This window comes from Rhipicephalus microplus, chromosome 3, assembly GCF_043290135.1.
Source record: "Rhipicephalus microplus isolate Deutch F79 chromosome 3, USDA_Rmic, whole genome shotgun sequence".
NCBI classification, from domain to species: Eukaryota; Metazoa; Arthropoda; class Arachnida; order Ixodida; family Ixodidae; genus Rhipicephalus; species Rhipicephalus microplus.
This window is the reverse complement of record NC_134702.1, coordinates 49,332,295-49,359,543: the sequence shown is the minus strand read 5'-3', so window position 1 is coordinate 49,359,543 and position 27,249 is coordinate 49,332,295. Positions and strand designations below refer to the sequence as shown.

Sequence of the window (27,249 nt, the reverse complement as noted above, 5' to 3'; positions counted from 1 at the left end):
CTTCAAGTGGCTAGTGACTTTACGTTATTGCCACTTACACTTCCCAAGCCTTCTTCATCACTGCAATCAGCTAACAGAAGGCGGATAGGGGAACGGTTCGCACAATTATATACGTATGACATGAGTAGTGGAAGCGTCCACTAACGGCAATCCTCACACCTAAAGCCTAACAGAGGACGCCGTGTCTTTTGCTTGAGGTTTTTTCAGTGTCTTCATATTTTTATTTTTCTCTACTGGTAATTCTTGCACATGAGTTCCAATGCCTTCGGTAAAGCAGCTTGGTGCAAAACTTACCTCGACTTTTCATAAATGCAGTGCATAAGAACACGGTTTTGTCTTTCATTAAAAAAAATAAACAGAAAGTTCTAGGTACAGATACATGAGCCTGAGAAGCACTTCAATTTGGTCAGGTCAGTAACTACTGCATAAAGATATTCTCTACAAATGAAAGACCACCCGTGTAATTGTAGTACATTTTTTTTTATCGTCATCTTTCAATAGCAGTAAACGTTACGCAGATACGGGGGCACCCACGAAATGGCTCAAGACAGGCATAATGTATGGCACGGCATGAAATTAAATAGGCAAAGGAGACCAAGAACATAGAAGCTGGAACTTATACACACACTTATGCGGAAGTAGTTGACTCCATACATGTCCAGGTCTTGTGCAATCTTCAGGTACTCCATCTCTGCTTCATCCCTGCGCCGTCGGAGAGGGAAAAAAAAACAGCAACAATAAATTAATCCTCTTTTGAATGGTTTCTCTGAATAACAACTGCTTGGCAGTCATTGGCACACAGTGGAAGTAAGTAGCATGCATACACTCAGACAAGTAGCTACACTGTCGTCCTTTATGAAAAGGACATGCGAGCGCATGGCCTGCACCCTGCTGCGGCTGCCTACAGCCCCATAACTCGACAGCCAAAGAAAGCACGTCGGCTTCTGTTTCATCTATTGGCAAACAAAATAATGAGTCATGGCCGTTGGACAAGCGGTGCTAGATAACACTCCTGCTCTGGTCTCGTAACAGGTGGTGCCGCGAAAAGCGGACACGCTTTGTTCAGCCGTTGGTTGATGGTGCTGTGGGCAGCCATTCGCCGAGTGCAGGCGGCACGTTGGTATGTTCCTTACATAAAGGACGACAGTAGTATACAAGAAAATAAGACAAGAAGAATAGTGTAGAGGTATGAGATAACAAACATTAATGCTTGATTTTATGTGTGGGGTTTAACATCCCAAAATCACAATGATTATGAGGGACGCCAACAAACATTAATGCTAACTGCACAAAGCATGTGTAATTTGAAACTACAAGCACAACAGAAGCTCAGAGCAATCCACAGAAAAAAAAGCCAAAATGTACCGAAGTTTCAGTGTATTTGCACATCAGAATATGCCAAGTTGATAATCAGATCAGGTCAATTGCCGCTTTCCTATATTTTTAAGTGTCACTTCAACCCAATGCTTCTTTATTATTCAGAAAAAAGCAGAGGGTAGTGCCAGCACAGAATAGACATTGTTGCAATAGAATAATGACATGCCCAAACAAATATACAGGGTTCACAATCATTAACTGGGCCATTCTCTTACCACTGAATACCTCAAGCATACCGCATACCCCCGCAGACGTGGTCAACAGGACGCTTTGACAGACTAAACTACCGAACGTTTGGTAAAGTTGTGGGAGTGCTGACACCCCCTATAAAGTTGTTTGCACCGTGTGGTGCACGTGTCTTGCGCAGAAGCCACATTTTCAGGTTGCAACTACCGAGCAGTAGATGGCGTTGTGCTCGTGAGCATTTATCGCCACCACCATCATCATCATCATCATGGTTAGAAAACAGCGCCGGCGGCGACGCTTGGCGGGAAGTCTTGGTGGCGGCGCGCAAGAAATAAGCTGGTCTCTTTTGGCGTGGGGCGGTAGCACGAACTGTTGCATCCAGCGGGGGGGTCTGCCGTGGACGGCACCGTGGGCCGTCTGCAGTGGACCCACGTGGCGAGTCAGGCGTTAGCGACACCGCCTTGTTTGTCATGTTTAATATTTTGAAAGGATGTCTTAGCGTGTTTGAGCACAATTGATGTTATAATTAAATATTCAGCTGATGATATCGTCATTTTAAATTAGTTGAATAAATATGTGTGCATTGTCTGGTTTGTACCGACCGTGTCTGCTGTGTCTGTGAACTCCAATAGACTGGCGCGCTCGTCACTTCGAGGCCCCACATTGTTGATTAAAACTAATCAAAAGTTTGTATTCGGCATGCTCACAATTGCTGGAGGAAAGTTTTGGCATCATACTTCACACTACATGTACACTGATGATCAAGAGCAGTACGTATAAGAACAACAGGCAAAAACAGAAACACAAAACAGTCAGTGAATAAACAACTCCAGCCAACGTCATGACACAAGAGCTGTCTGAAAATTAACCCGTACAACTACAAGCAATAAAAGATGAAACCAGGCGGTAAGGACGGTCTTGTGCCTCAGTGCGTTAATGATGAGAGACTCTTCAAGGTACATTCGGCCAAATCTATAGCTATCGTGCATAAGTGGCAGTTTTCTCTGTGTATCTTTGCCATACAACTGAATTAAGTTTCAAAAAAGGCGAGGACAACTGTATGCCCACAAAGCACATGTCCAGTGTGCTTGTCCAAAAGCAATTTTTTTTGTAACTTCGTTTTATAATATGGCACTGAGAGACAAAAAAGTGGCCCCTGCGCACAAAAGTTTTGGCTGACTGCACATCAACGTGTCCCTTGCCCCTCTTCCCCTGGTTCTCTGTTTACTTAATGCGAATGGTTACAATGTCTTGATCCTCAGTCAGTCAGTTTGCAAAGTCTTACCTCGTCATGCCCTTGTGATCGGCATACCAGACTTTGATTCGTTCTTCCCACATCTCCAACGTCATCTGGTATTGGTCAATGACTCGCTGTGGCAGCAGGTCGTCGTTAGCCAGCATGCCCGGTTTATATGTTGTCTCATCATAGTCTCCATACTAAAGAAACAAAAAAAAGAGCTTGTCAGCCAGCTAACTTGAACGAAACGATAAGTTGGAGCAATGAAGAGCCAAAAATGTGCTGCAAGACAATTAACACCTTGTTTGTACTTCAAAGCCATCAAGTTTATAGCAAACTTTTGGTTTATTGCTTTGTTTAGCCATTACGGCGAAACTAGCCAGAACAGACATTTAAACACACTGGGTTGCGCAGCTGTCTGCCATGCTTGACAGGTGAAGGCTACTTGCGGCATTATCTTACGATGCTTTATCACAGACACACCTCATTCACTCCACCCTTTATCAAGTCGCCTCGTATTTGTACACCTTTGCATTGTCTCCAACTCTTTCTACAACTGTATCACTGAAATGCCTACCTAACTGATACGGCAACTTTGCTCAATCAACGTGGCCTTTAGGAAAACTGAAACGCTGACCTGAACTTTGAACAAGCTGTCATTTGGGAAGCTTAGTCATATTATAGACACACAATAAGAAGCAATGGCGTAATGCAGTAATATGATAGAAAAAAAAGTACAAACAAATGCACTCCCAGAAATTAATACTGGATGAAAGTTCCAAGAATGCCAAAAATTGAAGGATTATTTGTCTTTCTGTACATTCTTCAATAGCTCGGACAACACTTTCGGTTTCCAGGCAGAAAAACATCGTTCAGTTGCTGTTCAGTAAGTAGAAACAATACTCACAAAAGGAAACGAACACAGAGAGCACCCAATAATGTTAGCATGTTACTACGTGTCTTACTCACCAAGACATAACTGCTTTGACTAGACATGGGACAGTTGCGTGCACAGTATTAATACATGTTCACAACAGATAGACAATGCCCCTTTTAAATCCCCCCACAGTGCTCACCTTTGCCTGAACTGCATATGATGCCAGAAGAACTGAGGCTTCAGGTGGGCAGTACACATGCATGCTCAGGATGGCCTGTTTCACCTGATAGGGACAGAAAATGAGCCCACATATTAAAACGCATGGCAACGAATACACTGTAGCTAGATGCAGTAAGACACATTTCTGCTGCACTAAAAAGTTTCCGATGACTTCAGGCTGATGAAGCAACCTTGAAAACTCAACTTCTATAAGCTCCACCACAAGAAGAGAAAATGAAGCCCCAATATCAATTAGTTGAAAATCGCCCTAAATCCAAGCACAGTATTTCAGTGTGACATCAAAAAATTTGCATCTTTTCTTACTATTATTACTATTTAGCACAGCCACAACAAATCTGATAATTATTTGCATGTTTTTCATAATTTCTTTGATGTTAAAGTTCAGAAAATCATCTTCAAAGGACTTCGTTATAGTTCATAAAGAAGGCTAATTTTGGTACTATATGTAGCTATCTTTACTCTCTTGTGACAGGCCCACTGCAAAGTTGGCCAATGTGCAATGAACGCAAAGGCAATGAACGCACCTGAAGAAAGAAAAGATGCTGTGTAACTTCCTGTATAAGCTCCTCAGAAACATCCTCGGGATAAAACTTTGCCAAAAAGAGCAGACAGAGTGGACTTTTCTTGGCCACATCTTGGTCTTGAACCTGAAACAACCGTCATGCCTCCATTTCACAACAGGTCGCTCAAGCTAAGGTTAACACTAATTATGTGAGGAATTTCAGACCCACAACATGATTACTGCCATGTTATCGTGAGCTTGAGATAAATCATTGCAGAAATTTTGATGGATAAAATAGTGGAGATGAAGCACTCCTTTTCAGCAATGCAAGAGTAGCAGCAGCAGCAGCAGTCTAATAGCAGCTGACCGAAGGAGAGATTTAGCGTGTCCACCTTTCCAGTAAATGAAATGGCTTTTGTACAGTACTACATTACTGGACAACAGTGATCAACATCTTGCAAAGCGTCTTATGATCACAATTGTAGTACCGTTTTTTTTAGACGTGAAGAAGCTTTTGCTCAGAGCTAAGTCCGTTCCTCAGCAACCATACACTCCCCCCACTGTGCATAGGACAAGTCTTCCCCCTCTCCACATGAGTGCGAGAAGGTGGGGTGAAGGAGGTGGTAGAGCGCTGCCCCGCTTCGTTTCACCTGTCCCGTTTATCTCCCCACCACAGCTGTGCACTAGTATATAACGCGGCGCGCACTTGCTCCGTTGTACTCTCCAAGCAGCGCTGCGTATTTACCTTGTGGCACACACACGGTAATACACACAAATGGGAGGGGGGTAAAATGAGCGGTACACAACATTTACACGACTCCACACACAAATCAAACATAAACGGAAACCTACAAATGGAAACACAAGTAGAGGATTTTTATTGCAGGGGAAGATGAGAGAGAAAGAAGGGTGTGACTTAGGTATATCTCTCCGTCCTTATTTGTGTGTGTGTGTGTTTGCACACACATTTAATTAGCACTGTTAGTTATTGAAGATGAATTCCCATCATCTTGCCCAAGTTTCTCCTTCTGGTATGCACATAAACTTTAGATATTGCTAAGGAAGATTGAAAACCCCCTGGCTGCGCCTATCCTTAAAAGCCCCGTGACATAAATTAAGCATGTAGTTTGCATTGCTTTTTCTCGAACTGTGAAATGCATCAATCTTGTTGCACATGTGGCAACACCAAAAGCAGAACTGTTGTTATTGTATTTCAACGGAGAAAAACACTGGTTTTGGGCTAGAGTGACACACAACAGCTATTTGCTCACAAAAAGTGACGCTTCATCAGATGAGAGTAACGACACTGATCGTTTATCCCAATTGGCTTAATGTGACAAGTTGTATATAATATTCATATGGTCCCAATAGGCCCTAAAATAATGTAAACACTTACTATCTTTGTTCAGATACGATAGTATTTCTATCTTAAAATATTAAAATTTCAAAACAATCCCAATACAACGTCAGGCATTTTGCACAACGACCATGACAATGTGTCGTCCAGTATGTCTCTGTAAGAGGCGCGCAGTGACCAGAACTGGTCTTTCACATGAAATTAGCAAATTAAAGGAGATGTGGAATGTATAACTGTAACACTTTACAGCTTTCTTTCCGTTAGTCTATTGCCAGTATTACATCAGTTATCGCATACCTCGTTTCATGCCTCACTGAGTGCTGCATTGCAGTACTATGTTTTTTTATGCCGACTTGTGTTTTTTACATTTACCTCTATATTTTTCATCCTCTGTGAAAATATTTCTTTTTGGAACATAACAATGCAGTATTGTAACAACCCCCTCCCCCATGTAATGCCCACATGGGCCCTTAGGGTGTATGAATAGACAAATCAGTAAAAGAGAAATACGAAACGAAAATATTTTTTCTCATCGTCTGATAGTGTTTGAAGTTTGATTACTAATAACCTCAGTTAGAGTGCACCAATTTCAATAATTCTTTTTGCATCCTCTCAGTATTCAGTCCTACATACCCTGCAGCTCTGCAGAGTGCAGATGAAAAAGCATTGCAGGGCCCCTTTAAGTATAGCACTGCACTTCTGTACAATAGAACACGAGGGGTGCTGCCCAGGAACACATCACCCTATAACAGAGTCACAACCACGCAGCAGCACCATCTTCAAATATAAAGACTGAAGTGGAATTTAGCAATGCCTGCACCTAACAAGGAAATTCGCACCATCCTTGTGCGGTTAACATGGCCAGTAGTAAAGTCAGTATCTTTATCCACAATAAGTACACGCCCCTATCACTGCTTATGTGACTGCCATCTATTTCTAACATTGATTTCAGGTTTTTCTTTCTATCATCTCACACATTATGCATGCTCTGAAGACTATGTGTTTGTTTAATTTTTATTTTTCACGATGCCTTTATGTGAAACTTTCACGACGGCAAATGTTTATTCACTTTATGGCAATCTCGTGTTGATAGTTTCGTTAGATCAACAATATTTTACGATTTGTATTTTTCTTTTGGGAAGGGGGAGGTCTCGTGTTGATAGTTTCGTTAGATGAGCAATATTTTGCGATTTGTATATTTTTGGAAGGGGGGGGGGAATGTCAGCGATTCCAGACGCAGTGCAACCGTTCTTTTTTGTGTGTGTGTGTGTGTAATATATGGTGCAAATGTACGCAACAAGAAAAAAAACGAATAGGGACTTGCAAAACGCAGTACATCGGGCTTTTTGACAGCGCCTGAACATGTCAGTTTCGGCAAGCCGAAAACAAAGCCGCGCGGTACGTCAAAACTACTCGACCTTCCACTAAATCCAAAGACGCAAGTTTAGTGATCGCATCGTAACGTCACGTTATGAGAGTACGTCACGCGGTAGTACATATCGTTAAATTGCCGGACTTTAGAGGAAAATATGCGGGGCATGACAGCACCAACTTGTCAAACAGGCCCCGTGCCGACTGTATCGAAGTCTGCGCGCCTCGAATCGCGACTGGGTAAACGAGATTTGTCTTTTTTTTTTAACGACTGAGCGCTTACCTTTTTGTCGAGCTTCAACCACGCGACAAATCCTTTGGTGTCTTCGTATTGAAGACCGAAGTACCAGCTTTCCCTCAGGCCAATGGTTCGGCAAACCAAATCGAAGAGCTCTTGACCGGTGACTTTTGGCTGCAGCACAGACAGAGAGAGAGAAAACAAAAAAACGCGTTATGTATAAAGCATTTGTTGATTGCGTGAACAACGCATAGCGCAACGGATTCCAAGGCGTCGCCTGCACGTGGTAGCTTATAACGCCGTAAAAAGCTAAACTGACCTTTTCAAGGACGACGTACGGTGAGTCACGCGCTTATAAAAAGAAAACGAAAACTTCAAAAACGAAGAGGCGCTTACCTCAAGATCGAATTCCAGTTCGGCATCCATCGTAGACACCCGAACTGGGACAACTTTTCCCGGCTTTCGATTCTTTCTGAACGGCATGATGAGTCTTCTCGTAGACGACCCTGCTCGGCCGGTATCATAAGCTTGGCGGTGAAATGCCGATCATCTTGAAGACGAGCTCCAGTTTTAATAATTACTAGGTCAGGAAACGGCGTACTGCTGCACCCGCCGTCCCTAGCATAGCGCTGGCCGAATGACGTTCACACGAGCCAAAACGGATTGCTCAACGGGTATCTTCGGGCGACCGTAAACATGATGACATCGGCGACACGGCGCCCGCCAACATCTGCTGCGCCCTCCCGAACTCTTGAGTGAAGTTTCCTAGCGGGCCGTCCGAAACTTCTTCAGGGAAGATGGGGGGAACACCGAATAACCCTTCTGTCCGGAATCTGGACGGATCATGGGACGGAGTACGAGAAGGAGGAAGAGACGGATAGTGCGCACGTAGTTGCCGGCCGTGGAAAGCGTGAAGCACGAGAAACCGCTAAGGGCTGAAAATCTGAGCTCCGTTTCAGTCCAGCTCGGATTTCACCATATACCCGATTGCGCACATATCTGCGCAGAGAAACTTTTCAGCATTGTAGTTGTGGCACAAGCGAAGAATGAACTTTTTTAATCAAGCAATAACGGATGCGCAGGCGGCGATGGTAGCGCCGTCGAACCGAAACTGGAGAAAACAACGGGAAGCATTTGGCGCGCTTCTAGAGTAAATGGCGTTGTTCTTGTCTGGACACGCACGTTGACAGTGTGTGAATTGTGGCTTTCGTTTGACGTTTCTTACCGGCGTTTATTTGGAACTAGTTGTGCGATTGCAAGCTGAGAAGACGCTATGGAGAACCGCCTGACTGCTGGCGCGGTAGAGGTGAGATGTGATAGGCGTTCAGTTCATGTTGCACTAATAGGTGTATGCCACTTACTTAAGTTCCCTGCCTGTTTCGGTATTACAGCGCATTCTCAACAATCAGCAAGTTGACAAGCCCATATTGCAAGTTTTGGTCAGTACTTATTCGGATCATTTGCGTTGCTATTACGGCCTGCGCTGTCTTGTGCTGTTGGGCAAGCACTGTAGAGCTGGCAGTTTGCATGTTTAGGAACAACCTTCCTTGCTTTGTTTACAGAACTTCAAGCCCATTAGCAGCAACACAGCTGATAGATACAGGCTGCTGCTGTCGGATGGTGTTCAGTGTCACACATGTAAGCTACATTTCGTTTTCAAATGATGCCTGCTACGTGTACCATTTGTAATGCACTTTCGTCGCTGTTTGCAGACGCCATGCTGGGCACACAGCTCAACGGCATGATCACCAACAATGAGATTGACAAATTTGCTGTGGTGCAGTTGGACAAGTATATGTGCAACGTTGTCAGTCCGGACAAGTAGGTTTGGTCATGTTCCGACAACTACAAACTAGTTTGTCAAGCCTTCCCAAATTTATGTGATGCTGTTCTAATATTGTAATGCATTTTAGGTACGGGTGTTTGCGTTCTGTGTCTCGTGCGGGCATCTGCTTGCGTCAAGCTGCCACAGAAGTTGGCGTTGATGCTCGTTGCATTTTATTCACGCGCAGATCGCTACGGTCATCATTCTTGCACCTCTGAAGACGTGCACTTTCTAGACCCTCTGATCCGTAGTGTGTTTCAACCACAGTTCTGTAGCGCGATTCGGTACAGTGATAGAACTAGCAAGAGGAAGGGTTCTTTTTGCCTGGCCTCTCACTCTCAGAGGAAGTTGCTCTAATCTGTTCTCCCAACTGTGCATGCATAAATTTTGCTCATTTTAGCTCGGAAAATTCATATCTTTCACGATTGCAGTATTCTTTCTTCAGGAGATTGTATATGTAATGAGGGCTGGTGTAGTGAAAGAGTTTATCTCGCTGCTATACTGTGTTCTTTTTTTCAATCGTTTGCTACATAGGATTGGCTTGTTCCAGTGATAACGGAGGTAGAGCACCACTTGGACCACTCATAATGTTCTAGTAAAAGCAGCTGTGATGTGAAATTATTACAGTATATCAGCCATAGTTAGCAGGCAGATGTGTATGCTTGCCACACACACACACACACACACACACAAAAAAAAATGTTTTTTAAATACTGATAGCTTTGAGATCTCTGCAGTGACTGATTGCATTGTTGTGTTGAACCCACTTAGGAAAGTTCTGATTGTGCTGGACTTGACCGTGATAGCTAAAGGCTCTACGGTGGGCTGCAGGCTGGGGAGCCCTGTAATACCAACATCATCATCCTCTGGTGCTGCACAGCCTACAGGTAAGCAAGCTGCAAGCTCCACTTGTTTTTTTCTAGGTGCCATAGGAAATGGCTGTATGTGGTCATGGTTTTGTTAACGTATCAGCAAGTTCTGATAATGGACTTATCATGTAATGCAGCTACAAAAGTTTTACTGTGGCAACAGATTGAAGTACTAAGAAAAATGAAAATGTCCAACCTAAAGAGAATGGTACAGTTCTTAGGCGGTGTACCTCCATTCACAATTGGCAAAGTGCAGATGGCAGAGTGCACAAGCCGAAGCTGTCTAAACCAGATCAATCTTGATTGCCATTAGAAGCAGAAGGGTGATGCCATTATTAGTGCACGTGTGTTTGGTGTGTTTGCCATAATATGTGTTTTCATGTTTATGGCTCTCGGGGACTAGGTTTATAAATGAATCATAAGTTCAGCAAAGGTGTAAGCTTGAAGAAATGAAAAATTCTTAAACACAGGGTGTCGCTAGAGCCAACACTTCGACATGTGGTCTTGTCTTCAAGATATTGTTTAATTTGTAGCCTTGAAGAGGACTAGGCTGCTTCTCTGGACTAGTTTTTGTGGCGTTCTGGCTGCACGTGCAACTTCCTTGAAGGGGCAGGGCACAGTGAAGATGTACTGAATACTTAAGTTAGTGTATTAACATGTGGTATACTTAGAATGTGCTGACAGTTCTTTGCTGTGTGCAGATGGTGGAACCAATAAGGCACCACTTCAGCAGAACAATGCTGCACGTGAGTATACAGAATTCATATCATGCTTTAGATTTCTGGGCGGGTATATTGTAGCAATGTCTTTTGTGCTTTCGCCCTTGGCCAGTTATCAGGGCAACGATACCATGTTATCAATAGGATCAGCTAGCCACTCTTAATGGATGAGAAGACTAGCATAAAAAGAGGTGCAAAGCAGGATAGCACTCTTGGAGCCATGGTGTTTCATTTTGTGCTTGTCATGTTGTTGCGCCTTGGGAGAGTGTTAGGAAAGCTAGCACCTCATCTTTCACATGCAGTAACCAAAAACTCGAAGTAATGAAACATGATATTCTGACTGCACGGTGGCTGGCACTTTGTGTGTCATTAGAGCACGCTGTGTGATCACTTGGGGCACCACGTTCAGTCACACTGCGCCATCAAGGCTCTCACATTCATCCTTTCATCACGTAAAGTACTCATACATGGAAACGAGGAAAGTCATGGCTACATAAAGCACATATTTTCGTTTTCAGTGTTGTCTGTTCACATCACATTGGTGTAACTTTGAACACTTGCAGGTTTGCAGCAACGTTATGCGGATTTCACAAGCTGTGCATAGTAGTTATGCGAAAAAGTGTATAAGCTTTGCATTTAACTTCAAGAGTTATGTGCTTAGCTGCATCAACTCAGTGTCTTATGTGCTCAACGGTAGTGCATAAGCTACTGGTAGCCATGCGCACCAAGTATCATATTTCAAACACTGGTTACTGTAATGTGTACCGATTGTTCTAAAGCAAAATCTATAATGGCGCAAGGGTTTTCTTTTTTTCCATATCTGAAATGAATTGTGCCCCTTCGCAGCATCGTCATTTGGAAACCGGGCATACCCCGCTTCTACCAGTGATGTCGTTGTTGTCCCCATTGCCAGCCTCACTCCATATCAGAACAGGTAACTTTCCATTTGGATTTGCAATTGGGCAATATTAATAATCTTTGAAAAGCCTCAATAATGGTGATGCAGAAGCTCTTTACAGTTGTGTGAAGTCTCTTATTCTGGAATTTGAATGTAAGGCTTCTTTTTACTGCAAGTTGCTCAATTCAATAGTTCCGTTGTAATAGCTGTTGAGAAGTTGGGTTAACATGAAACTTGCCGTATAAACCCGACTATAGGTCTAGTGGGAATATAGGTCGACCTCCCAAGTTCTGGTTAGCGAAAAAAAAAGGAAAACAACCCGAAACTGCCGTACCACATTTATTTGCAAATTGGGTGCACCGTTCCCCAATCGTCGGAGCTTCCCATAACCACCATTGCAACTGCTCCTATTCGTCCGATGAAGCACGACTGTCTTCCGAACACGAGAGTTTGTCGCTGGCCGCCTCCCACAGTGCGTCGTCCTCCGTGGCGTCCAGCGAGTTGCTGATGCAACATTTCTTGAAAGCCTCTTCCATCATGGAATCTGGCAAGGAACGTCAGGCGGAAAGCACCTAGCCACAAACAGTCGCTAGCGGAGGCCTCTGTAGGTGGCCCGTCGGTGCCTTTGGGTTGTCACCGGATATTCAGTTTTGATACTCCAGAAAAACTCGGTCCTTGAACGGCTTGTTCAGCACACCATCGAGCGGCTGGAGGGTGGACGTCATACCACCTGGTATCATGGCGAGGTCCGTTTTCCCGTTGCCGAGTGCGCGTTTCACAGCGTCGGTTAAGTGACCACGAAACGCACCCAACAGCAGCATGCTCCGAAGATGCAGCAGTGCACTTGGCTGACAGTTCCACACTACTCTTATCCATTCGAGCATCATGGCCTCGTCCATGTATCCCTTTTTGTTGACGCGAACGACAACACCGGGCGGGAACACTTCCTTTGGCATTGTCATGCGTTTGAAAATGATGAGGGGCTGAAGGTTTCTACCATCTGCCGTGCATGCCAGCATGACGGTGAAGTGCGAGTACTCGTTGCCAGCGTACAACAGCTTCACATCTTTAGTGCCGCGCGGCATGATCGTGGTCGACGGAGGCATGTCAAACCACACGGGGGTCTCATCGGCGTTGCCAATCTGCCCCATCATGTAGTCGTTCTGCTCCCAAAGCCGGTTCACGAAGAGCTGAAAGTTTATAAGCTTGTCCTCAAACTCCTCCGGCAACTTCTGACAGATGGATGTGCGCCGCCGGAGAGAAAATCCTTTGCATCGCATAAGTTGATGCACCCAAGTGTTTGGTGCACGAAACTTTTTTCTCGCGAGCCCAGCTTCTCGAGCGAGTTCCACGGCTTTCTTGCGAATGGTATCCACAGTCACTGGCAGCGAGCGCGCACGAAGTTCCCGCACAAAGTCCGCTAGCTTATTCTCCAGCTGTGGATGAACGGCACTTCGTCCACGAAACGACATTTTTCGAGGATTGCGCATCTGCAGCTTCCCTTTCTGTGCCCTCCGATAGCGCACGCTTTTTTTCTGATACACCAAAGCGGCGCTGAGTAGCCATATTCCCGTTTGCCTCTGCAAACTCAACAAAATCTAGTTTAAACACAGCTGAGTACTGCCTCCTCGTACCGCTACTCATATTCAGTGAACGAAAAAAAATACCACTAAAAATGCAGCGCAATCTAAAGTGGAGCGAAAACTCTGAACACATTGGAAGCAAATCAGAAACACACACAAAAAAAAAACAGAGAAAAAAAAGTTTGCGATTGGATTTGGATGCGGATATGGCCGCGTCCGGCTTCTCAAGCACATGCAGGCCACATGTTGCCAGACAGCGGCGCACTTTCGGCTAGGCACTGCTATATTAGACGAGGGGCGACTTAAGCTTGTTATTTTATTGAAAATACCACGACTTATATTCCGGTTTATACAGTAGCTGTCCTGATGACATAGTGATTATTGAAGCAGCCCTAAACTAATTCAGCAGCCATGTTTGTACACTGACTACTGTGAGCTGTTTCCTAGACTGAAGCTTTGGTTTGCAGTGAAACGTTAATCTGTTTGCTGGGTGTTTTATTTGTTGCCTAACTAGAAGTTTTACTGTATGTGAGTGATAAGTGTTGCTAAATTAAATAGCTTGGTGAATATTGTGGTGTGGGTTCAACTTGTCTGCGTTTTGCTTAAGTTTTAAAGCAGCAGTTTTCGATGCCACATGGCCGCTACCTCTCATTGTTGGGATGCATTGGGAACTTTTGTAGGCATGCCTTGGACCAAGACACTGCGCTTCATCTGGGAGTTCTATGGTTACATTGAGAGAGAATGTAAATAATTTTTTTTGTGGTCAAGCTATTCTGGCATTGTTGGGAGGTTTGCAGCTACCCAATAAATTATATATATTTTAAAGTATGGATGAGAATGTCTTTTGTCAGTATAATACTAGTATCTTAAAAGTATCCACTAGCAAAGCCATTACTTTTGTTGCAGCACTTCATGTACCTCTTGTATTGTGGAGTGCTCTATTTTCTCTTCTGTTACATGTTTAATTAAGGTGGACCATCAGAGCGCGTGTCACAAACAAGTCCAACATTCGTACTTGGAGCAACTCCAAGGGGGAAGGGAAACTCTTTTCAATGGACCTTCTGGATGAGAGTGGAGAGATACGTGCCACAGCTTTCAATGCTGAGTGTGACCGCTACTACGACGTTATTGAAGTCAACAAGGTTAGCCTGATTCCTTCTTGTGTTTGACGGTCTACTACGATGCGTTGTCCAAACATTCCGCAGTGCGTGCGAAATGCTTCTTCCAAAACCTTGGGAAATAGTTGCTTGTCGTGCAGCCTGCTGAAGGTCGAGTTTTCACCTACAATGCTACTCTCCAAAGAAAGTAATCGCATACCGGAAAAATATTTGCAGGTGTACTACATTTCAAGAGCCGTTATCAAGAATGTCAAGAAAGGCTACTCGTTTTCATCTATAAAGAACGACTTCGAGATGTCACTCATTTCAGAGACAACTATTACACCATGCGATGACGTTACTCCAAACATCCCTACACTTCAGTTCAACTTCGTGCCCATTTCACGTCTTCAGGAAATAAGCAAGGACAGTGTAATCGGTGAGATCGCTTGTTTGTGGAACAGCATGGTTATCGTTTATCTGTAATGATTTTCATGCTTTTAACTCATTGTTCGGTTTTAACTTATTATGTTCCTCATTGTTGCGCTGAGGAGAAAGCCTGAGCCATTGTCTTGTTGAAGTATGGTCTAAACAACTGTCATTTCGTACAGTTACATTTTTCATTTTTACATTTTAAAGAAGTGCTTGAGAATGGGGTAATTGATAATGTACAATTCTGGGTAGTGTGCTATAGCAGTCAATGGACCAGCAGAATGAACTACAAAATGGCTGGTGCTTCAACTGAAGCTTGCTGAAGTCAGCTCAATGGTGTAATAAAGATTGGAATGTGGTTAGAAGGCGTAGGCTAAAGGCGACTACAACGCACACCAGGAAAGACAAAACCTTTTGTTCATGTTTTACAGGCGATCTTCAGTCTTAATCGTGCTAAAGCAACTCGCACAACTACCTGTGTGGACAAATCTGTAGTCCTTCGCATGCACATGATTGCAAACAAAAATGTTAATGTGTGACACTGCTGGTGGACAACAATTTGAAAGTGTAGAACTGTGAGTGGTGTGCTTCCTCTGCTTTGAGCCTCTACAGATTTTGAATTATGTCTTGGTTTCACAGTTGTTTTTTTCCTCCCTTGCTTATCATTGCACACATTCTGAAGACATTAGTACTTCTTTATTGGCACATTGGCTGTTCCCTTGTTCAAATGTCTGTATAATAAGATCATCGCTTGCTCTGTAGTTTTCTTGTCTAGGACCTTTTCGGAATAGGAAATTTTTAACGTTTGTGTATGGAGCTTATGAAGCAAAATTGTTTGATTGCATGCTGGGCTGCCGCAGATGTCATCGGAGTCTGCAAGTCGGCGAGCGACTTACAGACAGTGACGCGCCGCACCACCAGTCAGGAGCTCAAGAAGAGGGATGTGAGCCTGGTGGATCGAAGTGGCACTGAGGTGTCTCTTACCCTCTGGGGAGATCAGGTGCGGTTGCGGATGATGTCACACACGGTGGTGACTGGCGTTATCCAATTTTCTTGCACACTGCTTCTTTCGCACACCAAGGACAGCAGGGGTGTGTATGATTATGGTGGTGCAATTTTCCTAATTGTGTCTTTGCTTCTATGTGCTATTGTTGCTTGACTGGGCAGTAGTGTTGCTTCTAGATAAGGCCTACTGAAGATTTATAGGAAATCTAAATATGTGTGTTAGCTTTATTTAAAAGTTCTGCCAGGTTGCAACATGGCCACCCCCAGATGGATTGTTACAGTAATGAAGTAAAATCTAGAGATAATATGCGAGTTTGAATGTGGTGAGAGAGGAATTTTATAAATACTTGGAAACAGTGTTGAAGTACAAAAGAAGCCCACATGTATTCTCTGGATTGTTTGTCTGGGGCATCGAGCCTGTGTGCACCTCTATCAAGCCTCTGTCATGTGTACTTCTCCGCCTCGTGTTCCTGTTCCTGCTAACTGCTTCTACAGGGAGTGGCAACATTCTTACCCAGTTTACACACACTGCATCACCAAAAAAAATCATCTTTATTTTGCTTAGTTTTGTGTTACTTTACGGTAGATGCAGTAGACTTCCGCTGATTCTCTGTTGCGCCCGACTTTGAGAAATGTGGATGGAGGCAGTGTGACCTTGTGGTTCATGCGATAGTGTAATGCGAAGGTTTCCTAGTACGGTGATAACCGCTATTGAATCACTTTGGCGATGACGCTAAACAACGGCTTCTCGATTTCTTGATTTAATTCCAGGCAGAAAAGTTTGATGGCTCTGACAACCCTGTCGTGGCTGTTAAAGGAGCACGTGTATCGGACTTCAGTGGTAAGTTTAGGTCGTTTTCTACTTTTTACTTGTTCCTTCAACTTGTGAGCACCAAGGACACTCGCTGCCAGGTTGGAATCAAAATTATTATTGCAGTAACCTGGTGTATTGGTTTGTTGCTTTCCAGGCGTTTCCCTCTCCCTCATCAGCTCAAGCATGCTTCAGGTGAACCCAGACATTCCAGAGTCCCACGCCCTGATGGGTTGGTACAGCAGGGAGGGAACACTTCTGCAGACGCACTCCCTTTCCAATCAGAGAGGTGGACCAATGGGTGAGTACTCTTTATTTTGTGGAGTAGGTCATCCAGTTGTGGTATGTAAATAGCTGTAATGCACTGCTGCATTGTAAAGGTGCCCGTGGTATCAAGAGACTAAAATTATTTAGCTTCACTTTGTTCTCAAATCAATAGAAAATACCCATTCACTAGGATTTAGGTGCACAATTGAAGATCATTGGTTTCTGAAATTAACTTGGAACAGCTGACACATGTAGACTTGTCATGGCTCTTTTGTTGCTTTCGAACGTAGCCACTTGCAACTTGTAGTTCAGTCCTTGAGTCTGTCAGTAGAGGCAGCTCTAGAGGATTACTCTTTTGCATAAATTTTTGTCCCTCTCCAGAATGTCAGCTTTTGTGCAAAAGTGGGACTCCGAACGACCTAAGAAATTAGGTCCATTTACAAGGAGTTTCATTGAAAAGATGTGCGAAAACATGGTTTCGGTACCTTGTTGTCAAAACACTGGACAAGCTTTTTGTCACACGCTCGTGCATGATGTTGGGAATTTTTCCATCGCAGCTCGGCTGCATGGCGTCTTTAGTGATTCACAAGGAGCCATTCTGAATGCTTTGGTACCTGACCTCATTGTTACTGGCCATACAGTAGCGTGATGCCACCAAAATTGATTCTGCCACCTAAAATCATGTAAAAGTGTAGATACCAGTAGGTGAAACAATCGAAAATATACTTCAGTTTTAAAAAAAAGATATTGTCAGCATTTGCTGATCTTCACCCTTGCTCAGAGCCGTCTCTGTACACAGGAGGTGTGTATGGCAGTGAAACCCACCCTCATTGTTGTCAGTACCGTAAAACCAACAAACTTAAAGGTGGTTGTTCCATTTAAGCGATGACTGTTTTCTGAGACTATTCTGTATTGTCAATGTTTTTACAGGAGGCAACTCAAACTGGAAGTCGATAGCGCAGGCCAAGGCTGAAGGCCTGGGCCAAGGGGACAAGCCAGACTACTACAGCGTCAAGGCATGTGTGTCGATCATCCGCAAGGAGAACTGCCTCTACAAGGCCTGTCCGAGCGAGAATTGCAACAAAAAAGTGATCGACCTGCAGACTGGATATTACCGCTGCGAAAAGTGTGCCCAGGAGACCATGGAATTCAAGTGGAGGCTTCTTGTTTCGGTACGGGCTAAAGTTATGAAAGAGGGTAATAAGATGGCTGGTGTACGGTAGTAACAGATAATGTTAGTGATAATGTTGGTGCCTGCAACTAAAGGAGGGCTGGCACTAAATATATGAGCTGTGTGAGTGGCTGTCATACAGCAATCGGTATTTTCTTATTTGGCAGAAAAGTTACATCTGTACAGGGGAATGCCATCAGTGCACGTTGGCAGACATTAGACAGCAAAAATGGGTAGTTATGCACCACATTTGTGTGTAATTGTATTTGTGATGCCACCTGCTGTGGTGGTCTGGTGGTTATGGGGCTAGACTGCCGACGCGAAGACAATGAGGTTTAATCTCGGCTGCAGTCGCTGCATTTCAATGGAAATGAAATACCTGAGGTCCGCATACTTAGATCTCAGTGCACGTTACAGAACCACTGATGGTCGAAGTTTTCAGAGCTGCACACTATCGAAGCCCTTATAATCATGTTGTGCTTCCGGGACCCAAAGCCACAATTAGTATTTTTATCTTTTTTACAGGATAGAAAGGTCTTCACAGCACTAGTACTCTCTAACAACGCTCGTGCTGTGTGGCTCTTCTTTATGTTGGGTGTTCCCACGCTACCAGCTCGTTGAGTTGTCTGCCATCGCCGGTGCCTGTAACTACTATTGCATGAAATAAAAAAAAACTAAGTAAATGAAAAACACAAAGGGCACAATGGGATTCGAATCCGTGTCCTCTGCGTGCCAGCCCAGTGTTCTACCGCTAAGCCATGCTGGTGCTTGAAATTCTGTCACATTCCGACCTTAGGCAGGCTTGATGTCGGGAAAGGAATCCCGTTTGTACGAGTAATAAAACATTTCAGAAGAGCCGAGGAACAACCATGCATCTAACAATGCGTAATGAGTTGGTGGTCGAATGCTCCAACACATTACTAAAGCTTCAGGCATAATTCTTCATCGTTGTCAGCCACAGCACCGAAAATTAGCTGCAAAATTTCTTGCAAGCATGTAGTGAGTACCAGGCTTCTCCAAAGAGTGATGGACATCATGGTGAAAGTCTGCCTACTACACAAAAATTGTTTCCAGCTGTAGTGGGCACCCTTCAAGTGTACTAGTAGCAGGTACCCAAATAGATTTTAAAAAGGGCTTTGAAAGGCCGCTCTCATATTTCGGTGTGACTGTGCTGCGCATTCTGCGCAGGCCTAGCAGTTTTTTATTTATGATGTCGCGCACTCAACTGACGATGTAGGTCTTTCTCAGAAACTTGGACTCGCATGAGCCTGTTTGGGTTTCCTTGAAATGCTTGCAGTGATGGGAAGTGCTGCTCCAAAGTGCAATATTTGCTAGTAACTACTCTAAACCTGCTCCAAAATTGTGTTGGCAAACTAAAAAAGCAAAACCAAAAGCAAGCTGTATACACTATCATCCTAGTATGCTAAAACTGAAGGGGTGACACATATCAGGCCATGGTGTCCAACTCGTATTTTTAATATGGGGTGTATTTTTATTTATATAAAAATTAAATCATGCTTGCAAATGAAATTTTAGAAAGTGAGCATAGGGTCCGAGCTCGAGCAATTGCATTGTTCTATTCAGTCTTTTTTTTTTTTCCACCTTTTTTGATTTCCATAGTTCACACAGCTGAGGGGCGTTTAACACAGGTACGCAGTAAAAGATAAAAAGCCTTTTAAAAAGTTGATTGCACTCTACTTAACTGTTAATTAACTGTTAATTCTGTTATATCACGTGCAAAGCTAAACCTCAAGGGGGACACTTGCTAGGGCTGTCCTCTCCAGCCTGAACGCAAAAAAGTCTGGGCTCCCTTGACCCATCCCCCGATTTACGTCAATGATGCTACTATACCTCTGTATACTAGCTGCATACTAGCATACGGCATGTTTAATAACAAATATAAATATTTATTACATGCTTAAGGAATGTTTTAGACTTGAGGAGTCCTTCAGAACATGCATCTGCTGCAAAAACACCAATAGCAACACTGCTCCGAAAACGCCAATAGGACCTTAAGCAATAGCATTTTTTCTGCTCCGAATACACTCGAGCCTGCTCCACAGCACCATTTTTTCTGCTCCAGAATCTGCTCCAAAAAGCAAAATGTTGCTTCCATCACTGCGCTTGCAAGTGCGCAGCATGCAATTGATGTCTTGAAATTAAGGCGTCACTTTGTTGTCTATTTCCTCACAGGCAAACTTGACAGACTTCAGCGATGGCCAATGGGTAACCTGTTTTGGCAAGGAGGCTGAGATGCTTATTGGGGCATCTGCAGAGGACTTGGGCGAAATGTACTCAAATTCCAGCAAGGTATGGCGAGCATGTCAATTTACATATAGCTGCGAGTTGGGCTGTAAACAAATTCTTTATGCTTGGCTTGTCTCGACATGTTGCCTCTATAATTCGAATACAGTGGAATGTTGGTGATCCGAATCTATTGGTGGAGCCGAAATATTCATTTCACTCAAAATTTTGTATCACCAAAAATCTAGCTATCTATTTCACACTACAATAAACACCCAAAAAGTTTATTGCTGCTGTCTAAAGAACTTGCAGATGTCTTTCTGGGACACAGGCGAATGGATAAATAAGGGTCGGTGCAACTGGCTGCCGCAAATGGGCACGTCAGAGCTTTGCTTGAAGGTAACTGAAAACTAACTGCCAAAGTCTGCTCCACTATAGTCGGGAGCAAACAACGAGAACACCAAAATGCATTGTGCCTTTTTGCGACTTTATTGCATTTACTCTACCGCTGCACTATCCACATACCTTAGGAGCTGTGAAGTTGCTATCTATAATCATGCTGATAGTGACCGTGGTGTGATGCGTAGTGGTTGCGGCAAGCGATGTTTTTTCATTTCTGTCTGTGCATGCATGCTTTCAAAACTGTGTCGATACTATCCATGATCACGTCTATCGTGGTTTTGTTCCAAGTGGTTGCAGCTGGCAGCATCGCTATGACCCTGTGAGCTGTGTACGCGTGTGTACTTTCATAGTTTTATTGTCACCATACACGGTGTTTCAAAAAAAGTGTCCACTAAAAAATTGCAGAAAAAGGAGGCATCTTCATGCTACCTGCGGCGTCCCCTTTATTGTAAAAGAAGGCATCTTCAGATGCGCACCAACAATAATTACGACAGTAGTTATATGAATTAACACAAATTAACCAGCGGAACTAGTAGCCAATCGAGTCTAATGGGTGAATTCAAGCCCTTCCTGCAAATTTTTTGGAGCACTTCGAAATTTTTGAAAGGTGAACTTTGACGGCTGAAGATGGGTTTCTGTGTGGCAGAGAGGTGAACAATTAAACGCACCAAAGAAATCGCCGCGCGACGGCAGTCTGCCACTTGGCGCTTCACAAGCATGCCAGAGCTCTTTTTTTTTTTTTTTTGCACACCTGAATGAGAATTTTTGCCCGCGGAATGTATCATATTACCGCAGTTTGCCGCAATGCCGAATGTTGCTGCCAAATAATTGTATTTTTTGGGAATGTATGTAGCGGAACATATTAACACATGGGGTAATTCTTGGTTTTCGGGATTTCATGCGTTGGAGCAGGAAAATCGTATTAAGTGGGAACGTATCATTGAGGTTCTACTGTACTAGTTTCTTTGTAACCTCCTGTAAAAATGGTTTCACTGCAACACAGAAATGCTAAGCAGTGAAAATGCCAATCCAGGAAAAATTCGCACTGCCACGAAGCCTCACTTACCTTCCCATAGATATTTTTTTTTTTTTTTTAAGTTCTACAGCATGTTCTGCTGACTTATATGCCCTGAGTGTAATACAGTCGAATCTCATTAATTCGAACTCACAATAAGGTCCCATCAAAGCTATGTGTATTCCAATGGGCGAAAACGCCCAGTAATTCGAACACACAAGCACTTGCGGCGGTTAATTAGAACATACCGCGCTCCGAAAATGCTCTCAGCACACCGCCCATCCCGCGGTGGCACCTCCAACACCGCAACGCTGCGCCCGAAGGAAAGGAAAAGGAAAGAAAAGGCTGCGATGAACTCGGGGTACGAATTGCAACTCATGATTACGGAGTTAGACAAGGAGAGCAGAAAGGTGGATCTTAAAATTAATCTGCAGAAAACGAAAGTAATTACAACAACCCCGGAAAAGAGCAGCGCTTCGAGATAGGTAATAGTGCACTTCAAGTTGTTAAAGACTATGTCTACTTAGGGCAGGTAATAACCGCGGAGCCGAACCACGACATTGAAGTAACTAGAAGAATAAGAATAGGGTGGAGCACATTTGGCAAGCACTCTCAGATTATGACAGGTAGATGGCCACTACCCCTCATGAGGAAGGTATATAACAGCTGTATCTTGCCAGCACTTAGCTGCGGAGCAGAAACCTGGAAGCTTACAAAGAGGGTTCAGCTTAAATTGAGGACGACGCAGCGAGCAATGGAAAGGAAAATGGTAGGTGTAACCTTAAGAGACAAGAAGAGAGCAGAGTGGATTAGGGAACAAACGGGGGTTAAGGATATCATAGATGAAATCAAAAAGAGGAAATGGACATGGGCCGGGCATGTAGCGCGTAGACAGAATAACCGCTGGTCATCAAGGGTAACTGACTGGGTTCCCAGAGAAGGCAAGCGGGTTAGGGGGAGACAGAAGGTTAGATGGGCAGATGAGATTAAGAGGTTTGCGGGTATAAATTAGCAGCAGCAAGCACAGGACCGGGTTAAGTGGCGGAACGTGGGAGAGGCCTTTGTCCTGCAGTGGACATAGTCAGGCTGATGATGGTGAATGTTTGCTTGCACTCTCTCAAATGCCGATCTGTGACATGCCTGTGCCATGCTTCTCCCTTTTCTGCCCCTGCCATGTAAAGACCCTTCTCCTTCCAACAGCGCGCTCAAAGAGACAGAGTTAAAAAAAGAGAGAAAAAGCTGTCGCAGAGTGTGGCTCTCTCTTTCTCACAAACCAGGGCCATGCTTCTCCCTTTCCCGTCCCTGCCACGTAACCCTTCTGCTTTCAAGGACGCACGTGATGAGAGAAAAAAAAAAAAGCTGATTGCTTCCCTCTGTGTGAAGACGCTCCTCCTTTTTCGTCACGTGCTGGCCACGCTACGGCTTTGGCGCAGAGGGTAGTAGCAGAGATGCAGTCATTGTTGCCGTCGTCTTTAGAGAGTGTCGGCGCTGAACATTGCCGCGAGCAACTTCTCTTGCCAGGAGAATGCTAAAGCCGAAGCAGACATGCTTTGCAAGCTGTGTGCGAAATTGATCGACTCGCTGCAAGGCAAACGTGTGCAGACGCACATCACTGATTACTTCAATTAATGATGGATATTCTGTGATTTATGAATAAATGTAAGTCTTCTGAAACTTCCCCCTCATGCGTTAGCTCAATGCACATGCGCCACTGCATGGGGAGCCCTACGTTTACATAGCTTTCGTTAATTCAAACAAATTTTTAGGCCCCTTCGAGTTTGAATTATTAAGATTTGACTGTAATTTTTAAAACGTATCGTATTTTACAGGTTATAACTAGCATTCTGCTGAAAGTCAAATTCTGCTATCGTTCAAAGTTGTTTCTATTTATTTGAAATTGAAAAAAAAAAAAGCATTCGCACAGGCCTTGTCTCGGTGCTCAAAAAAATATTCTGCAGGTCGATTTGGTTATGATAAATATTCCCATTTTTTTATCAGTATGTGATATGTGCTATTCGAATTCAATTCAAAATTATTTGACTAATGTCATTATTCACTTCGAACCTAAACGTCACTATTCACACAAACCTGCAAATTCGTATCATCCAGCTTCATATCACAAAGGTTCTACTGTATTGCGATCTAATATGAATGCACAGCGATTGAAGCCATGAAAAAACTGTGAATAATGTGGTTGTGTTTCATTAAACAATGCTTTATAATGTATATTGTAATCAATTATTCAGTCTATAATTGTGCTTTTGTGAGAGCTGTTTGCTTGTCTGCCGTAGGAGGACAGCAGATTTGAGGACACCCTTAATGATGTTCCCTTCAAGCCTTTCATCTTCCGCCTTCGCACCAAAGTGGAGGTCTACAATGTAAGAAGCAGCATTACCTATTTTCTTTGAACTTTTTTTTTTGTATTCACAGATCAGTATATTTTGGCATTGCTATTCGTTTGAATCTATTCAGATTAATGCTGTGTAGCATTGGTGCTTTCAAATCAGAACTAGTATTCATATAACAGTTTCAAGTAGCTTGGTTGAAATTGTAATGGACATTGATTTATCGCTAGCTATGTTAGACGCTGTAGATTTTTAAAACACGTTTATGAATGAGAAAGCCTGCAACAGCTTCTTTGAGAAGCAGTAGGTTGATTTCATGTTCTCGCCGTGCATCCTGTAAGAGGACCTTGCTGTTACATTGGCCTCAATATGCCTGTTGCTGTGGCATTGATGTTGACTATATATTTGAAAAATTGGCAGTTTCATGACGAGGGTGAAGCAGAAAATTTGATAGCAAGAAATTGGAGCGTTACGGGGAGTACAGCTGGCAGCTCATTTTTTAAGCATGCGGCTTCACTTAAAACTCATTGACATTAGGAAACACGAGCGTTGCAGTGAGCATAGAGTTTCCTAAAATCAACTAGAGGGGCTCTGTCGCCGCAATCGTTCATCGACCATGGGAATGATGGGTAGTACACACATTTGCCTAGTCTTTGTACTTGCGGGCGGCGAATCGTATTAGCGACTTCGTTTACTGCTGTGTTTCGGTTTTGTTTTGAAAAAAAGACTCGACCCTTTTGAACTTCATGATTCTATTTGGAAAGGTAAGTCTAAAAGAATAAGGTGGTAAAGCACAACCGCTGAACATTTGCTGATTTTTGTTTCGTAACAAAACAGCTCCAAGCTACATGAACTCACGGAACCAAAAGCAGGCCAGATGTACGAAGATTAGACAAATGTGTGTACTACCCATCATTTCCATGCTCGCTGAAGCGCCGTGCGTTGTAGCAGCCGTGCGTTGCAGACACTAGCGCCAGAGTTCCCTCTAGTGTATATTAGGAAGCTCTATGGCAATGAGCACTGTCTACGGCTTCAACACAAACTACAGCACTCACAAAGGTATGAGCCGTCTACTACTCTGTGTGAATATATGGTGCTCGCCCATGGGTGAGTACACCCGAGTGGTTCGTGCTCACAGTCCCTGCCAAATCCACACAGCCCCCTTTCGGGACTCCTCTGTGTGCCTTTCCCAAGACACAGATGGTTGATGCATTCACTTTCTGCTTAGCAGCCCTCGCTAACTTTCACTCGCACATTATATTAAAAATACGAAGCGCAGGACGTTGTCATTGATTTAGACTCTACACGGAACCCTTTGCAATCTGGAAAAATGTCTCGCTACTGTCCATATTATTCCTATCGCAATAAAGAGACAGTCTATACAAACAAATTGTTGAATTCCTCTTGACTTTAGCAGTAACAGTGTGTGATTATTAGTGTCACTGTGCTTAGTGTTGTGTCGAGTGTGATTTGCATGGAAGGGACCATGCCCACAGTCATATAAAACACATGTACATGATTTAGCAAGCAGACTGAACTAGTTCGCTTTCTGAATACTTACCTTCTCTCAAACCTTGGTTGCAGGACGAGAGCCGCTTGAAGACTTCTGTAATGTCCGTTTCCCCGGTCGACTATGTTGAATATACAAAAAAGCTGCTCAAGGACATTGCCGAGCTGAAGAAAAACTTTTGATTGCTTGGTAGAAAATCAAAGAACAGCTGAAGGAAGTTGCTTTCAAGATCTGCATTGTGCAGTATTAGAAGATCAGTGCCTAATTAAGCAGTTGAGATACACTTGGTAATCATGCTGGCATATTAAATGATGAACTCGCGTGTCTAACTCTGCACTGCTTGCAGCTTATTGCACTACATGCATGTACCACAATCTTGAAGGTGAATTACTACTCAGGTGAAATGGCTCAGATCATTCTCAAGTGTGTTCATTAATATGTACGTCATATCTCAAGATTCCGGTAGTATGTGTAGTTTGAGATAGCATTAACAAGCTCATCAATGTCGGACTTGTATAATAATGATGTTTCTCTGTCTATAAATTAACCATATCGCACCGGTTGACCATATTACCATTTGTTGTTTGTTATTGGCATGAGATGTTGTTGCTTTGCTTACTCCTAACATTTCTGTGCGAGAGCAGTGTTACGGTACTGTGCTGCATTAAATTGCTGTACTTCAATTATGCAAAGATGGCATTGAAGTTTCTTTTGTGTCTGTGTACTTACAGCATAGTTTAGTGTCTGTTTCTCTCAGATTCTTTTTGGGGGCTCATGGAGCCCTATCATATCTTTCATGCTTTAGAAAGCCGGCCTGTTTCCATGTCTTTGCGCAATTGGCCTGTATCGCTCTCGAGTTGGAAAGTGAGGGATTCGAGCCAGTCATGCAAGGGCACGCTATGATTTACTTGCCAAGCCATTATTAGATAGCACCCTGGTTGTCTGCCTACACAGGGCTCTGTTTCAGGTCGTTTACTCAAAAAGAGGTCTGCCTTTAGGATAGCAATTAATGATGATCATTTTACGGATATTTATCGACAAAGTCATGTTCCAGTGGCCATCGCAACAGCACAGTCACAGTGAGTTTTGAGAGTTTATGACTTGTTGCACAGTGTGGCACTGTGTGCACAAACATGTCAAGTGAAGAAGAGGCTGGTTGGAGGCCAGGTTATTCAGACATCCTTCCTGTATCTGCGAACTGAAACAGACAATCTGCTTAGAATGTGTTCTTGTAGTATACTGAATATGACCAGCATAATGCAGCCTTCTTTCTTTTAAACACTGCGTTTTAAATTTGTCTGTGTAATGACTCGTTCGGTGAAGTTTCTACTGTCGCCTCGGCAGCAGTGTGACATCTCTGTGTGCGTGGTGGTGTTACTTATTTGGCGGCAGAAAGACCGCCAGTATTCGCGGCATTTGTGCTGGTCGTCGTTTCCTTGACTGCTGACGGTCGTTTTACCACCGAATATGTAGGGAGACATAGACACAACCCTGGTTATCTGTATTCATGCAGCCGGTAACAGCGATGGCCACCAATGATGGTTTGTTCGTTGATATTTGCTGCTTGCACATCCCTTATTAGGGTACTTGCTTGCCCATGCCATCAAGCTTTGAGAAATTCACTATTGCAGCGTAAGCTGTTCTGAGCTCTCAACAGCTGATTTTAGTTGT

General features: G+C 43.6%; 2 protein-coding genes across 4 annotated transcripts in view; one reads left to right on the top strand and one right to left on the bottom strand.

The window, feature by feature from the left end:
• Positions 1 to 8,218, bottom strand: part of Mer (ezrin/radixin/moesin family protein merlin) — a 47,826-nt gene extending 39,608 nt beyond the window's left edge. For both annotated transcript variants that reach the window (XM_037426344.2, XM_037426352.2), the window contains exons 1-6: positions 7,782 to 8,218; positions 7,431 to 7,559; positions 4,442 to 4,564; positions 3,877 to 3,960; positions 2,849 to 3,000; positions 627 to 702 (exon numbers count right to left, since the gene is read on the bottom strand). In XM_037426344.2, coding sequence (XP_037282241.1) covers positions 627 to 702; positions 2,849 to 3,000; positions 3,877 to 3,960; positions 4,442 to 4,564; positions 7,431 to 7,559; positions 7,782 to 7,868 — 651 coding nt within the window. In that variant the 5' untranslated portion in view covers positions 7,869 to 8,218. The remainder of the gene's footprint in view (positions 1 to 626; positions 703 to 2,848; positions 3,001 to 3,876; positions 3,961 to 4,441; positions 4,565 to 7,430; positions 7,560 to 7,781) is intronic.
• A 300-nt stretch (positions 8,219 to 8,518) lies between these two features.
• On the top strand, positions 8,519 to 26,270 carry LOC119175118 (replication protein A 70 kDa DNA-binding subunit). 2 transcript variants are annotated; one of them, XM_037426361.2, is made up of 16 exons: positions 8,519 to 8,691; positions 8,777 to 8,824; positions 8,948 to 9,023; positions 9,098 to 9,206; positions 9,982 to 10,097; positions 10,781 to 10,825; positions 11,645 to 11,732; positions 14,250 to 14,421; positions 14,614 to 14,815; positions 15,669 to 15,808; positions 16,585 to 16,654; positions 16,782 to 16,925; positions 17,822 to 18,063; positions 20,256 to 20,372; positions 24,015 to 24,101; positions 25,653 to 26,270. In XM_037426361.2, the coding sequence occupies exons 1-16, from the start codon at positions 8,659 to 8,661 to the stop codon at positions 25,758 to 25,760; spliced, it is 1,797 nt and encodes a 598-aa protein (XP_037282258.2). In that variant the 5' UTR covers positions 8,519 to 8,658; the 3' UTR covers positions 25,761 to 26,270. The 2 variants fall into 2 exon arrangements, with proteins under 2 accessions (XP_037282258.2, XP_075745576.1); XM_075889461.1 differs by lacking the exons at positions 8,519 to 8,691; positions 9,098 to 9,206 and having other exon boundaries at positions 8,772 to 8,824.
• Positions 26,271 to 27,249: the final 979 nt, after the last annotated feature.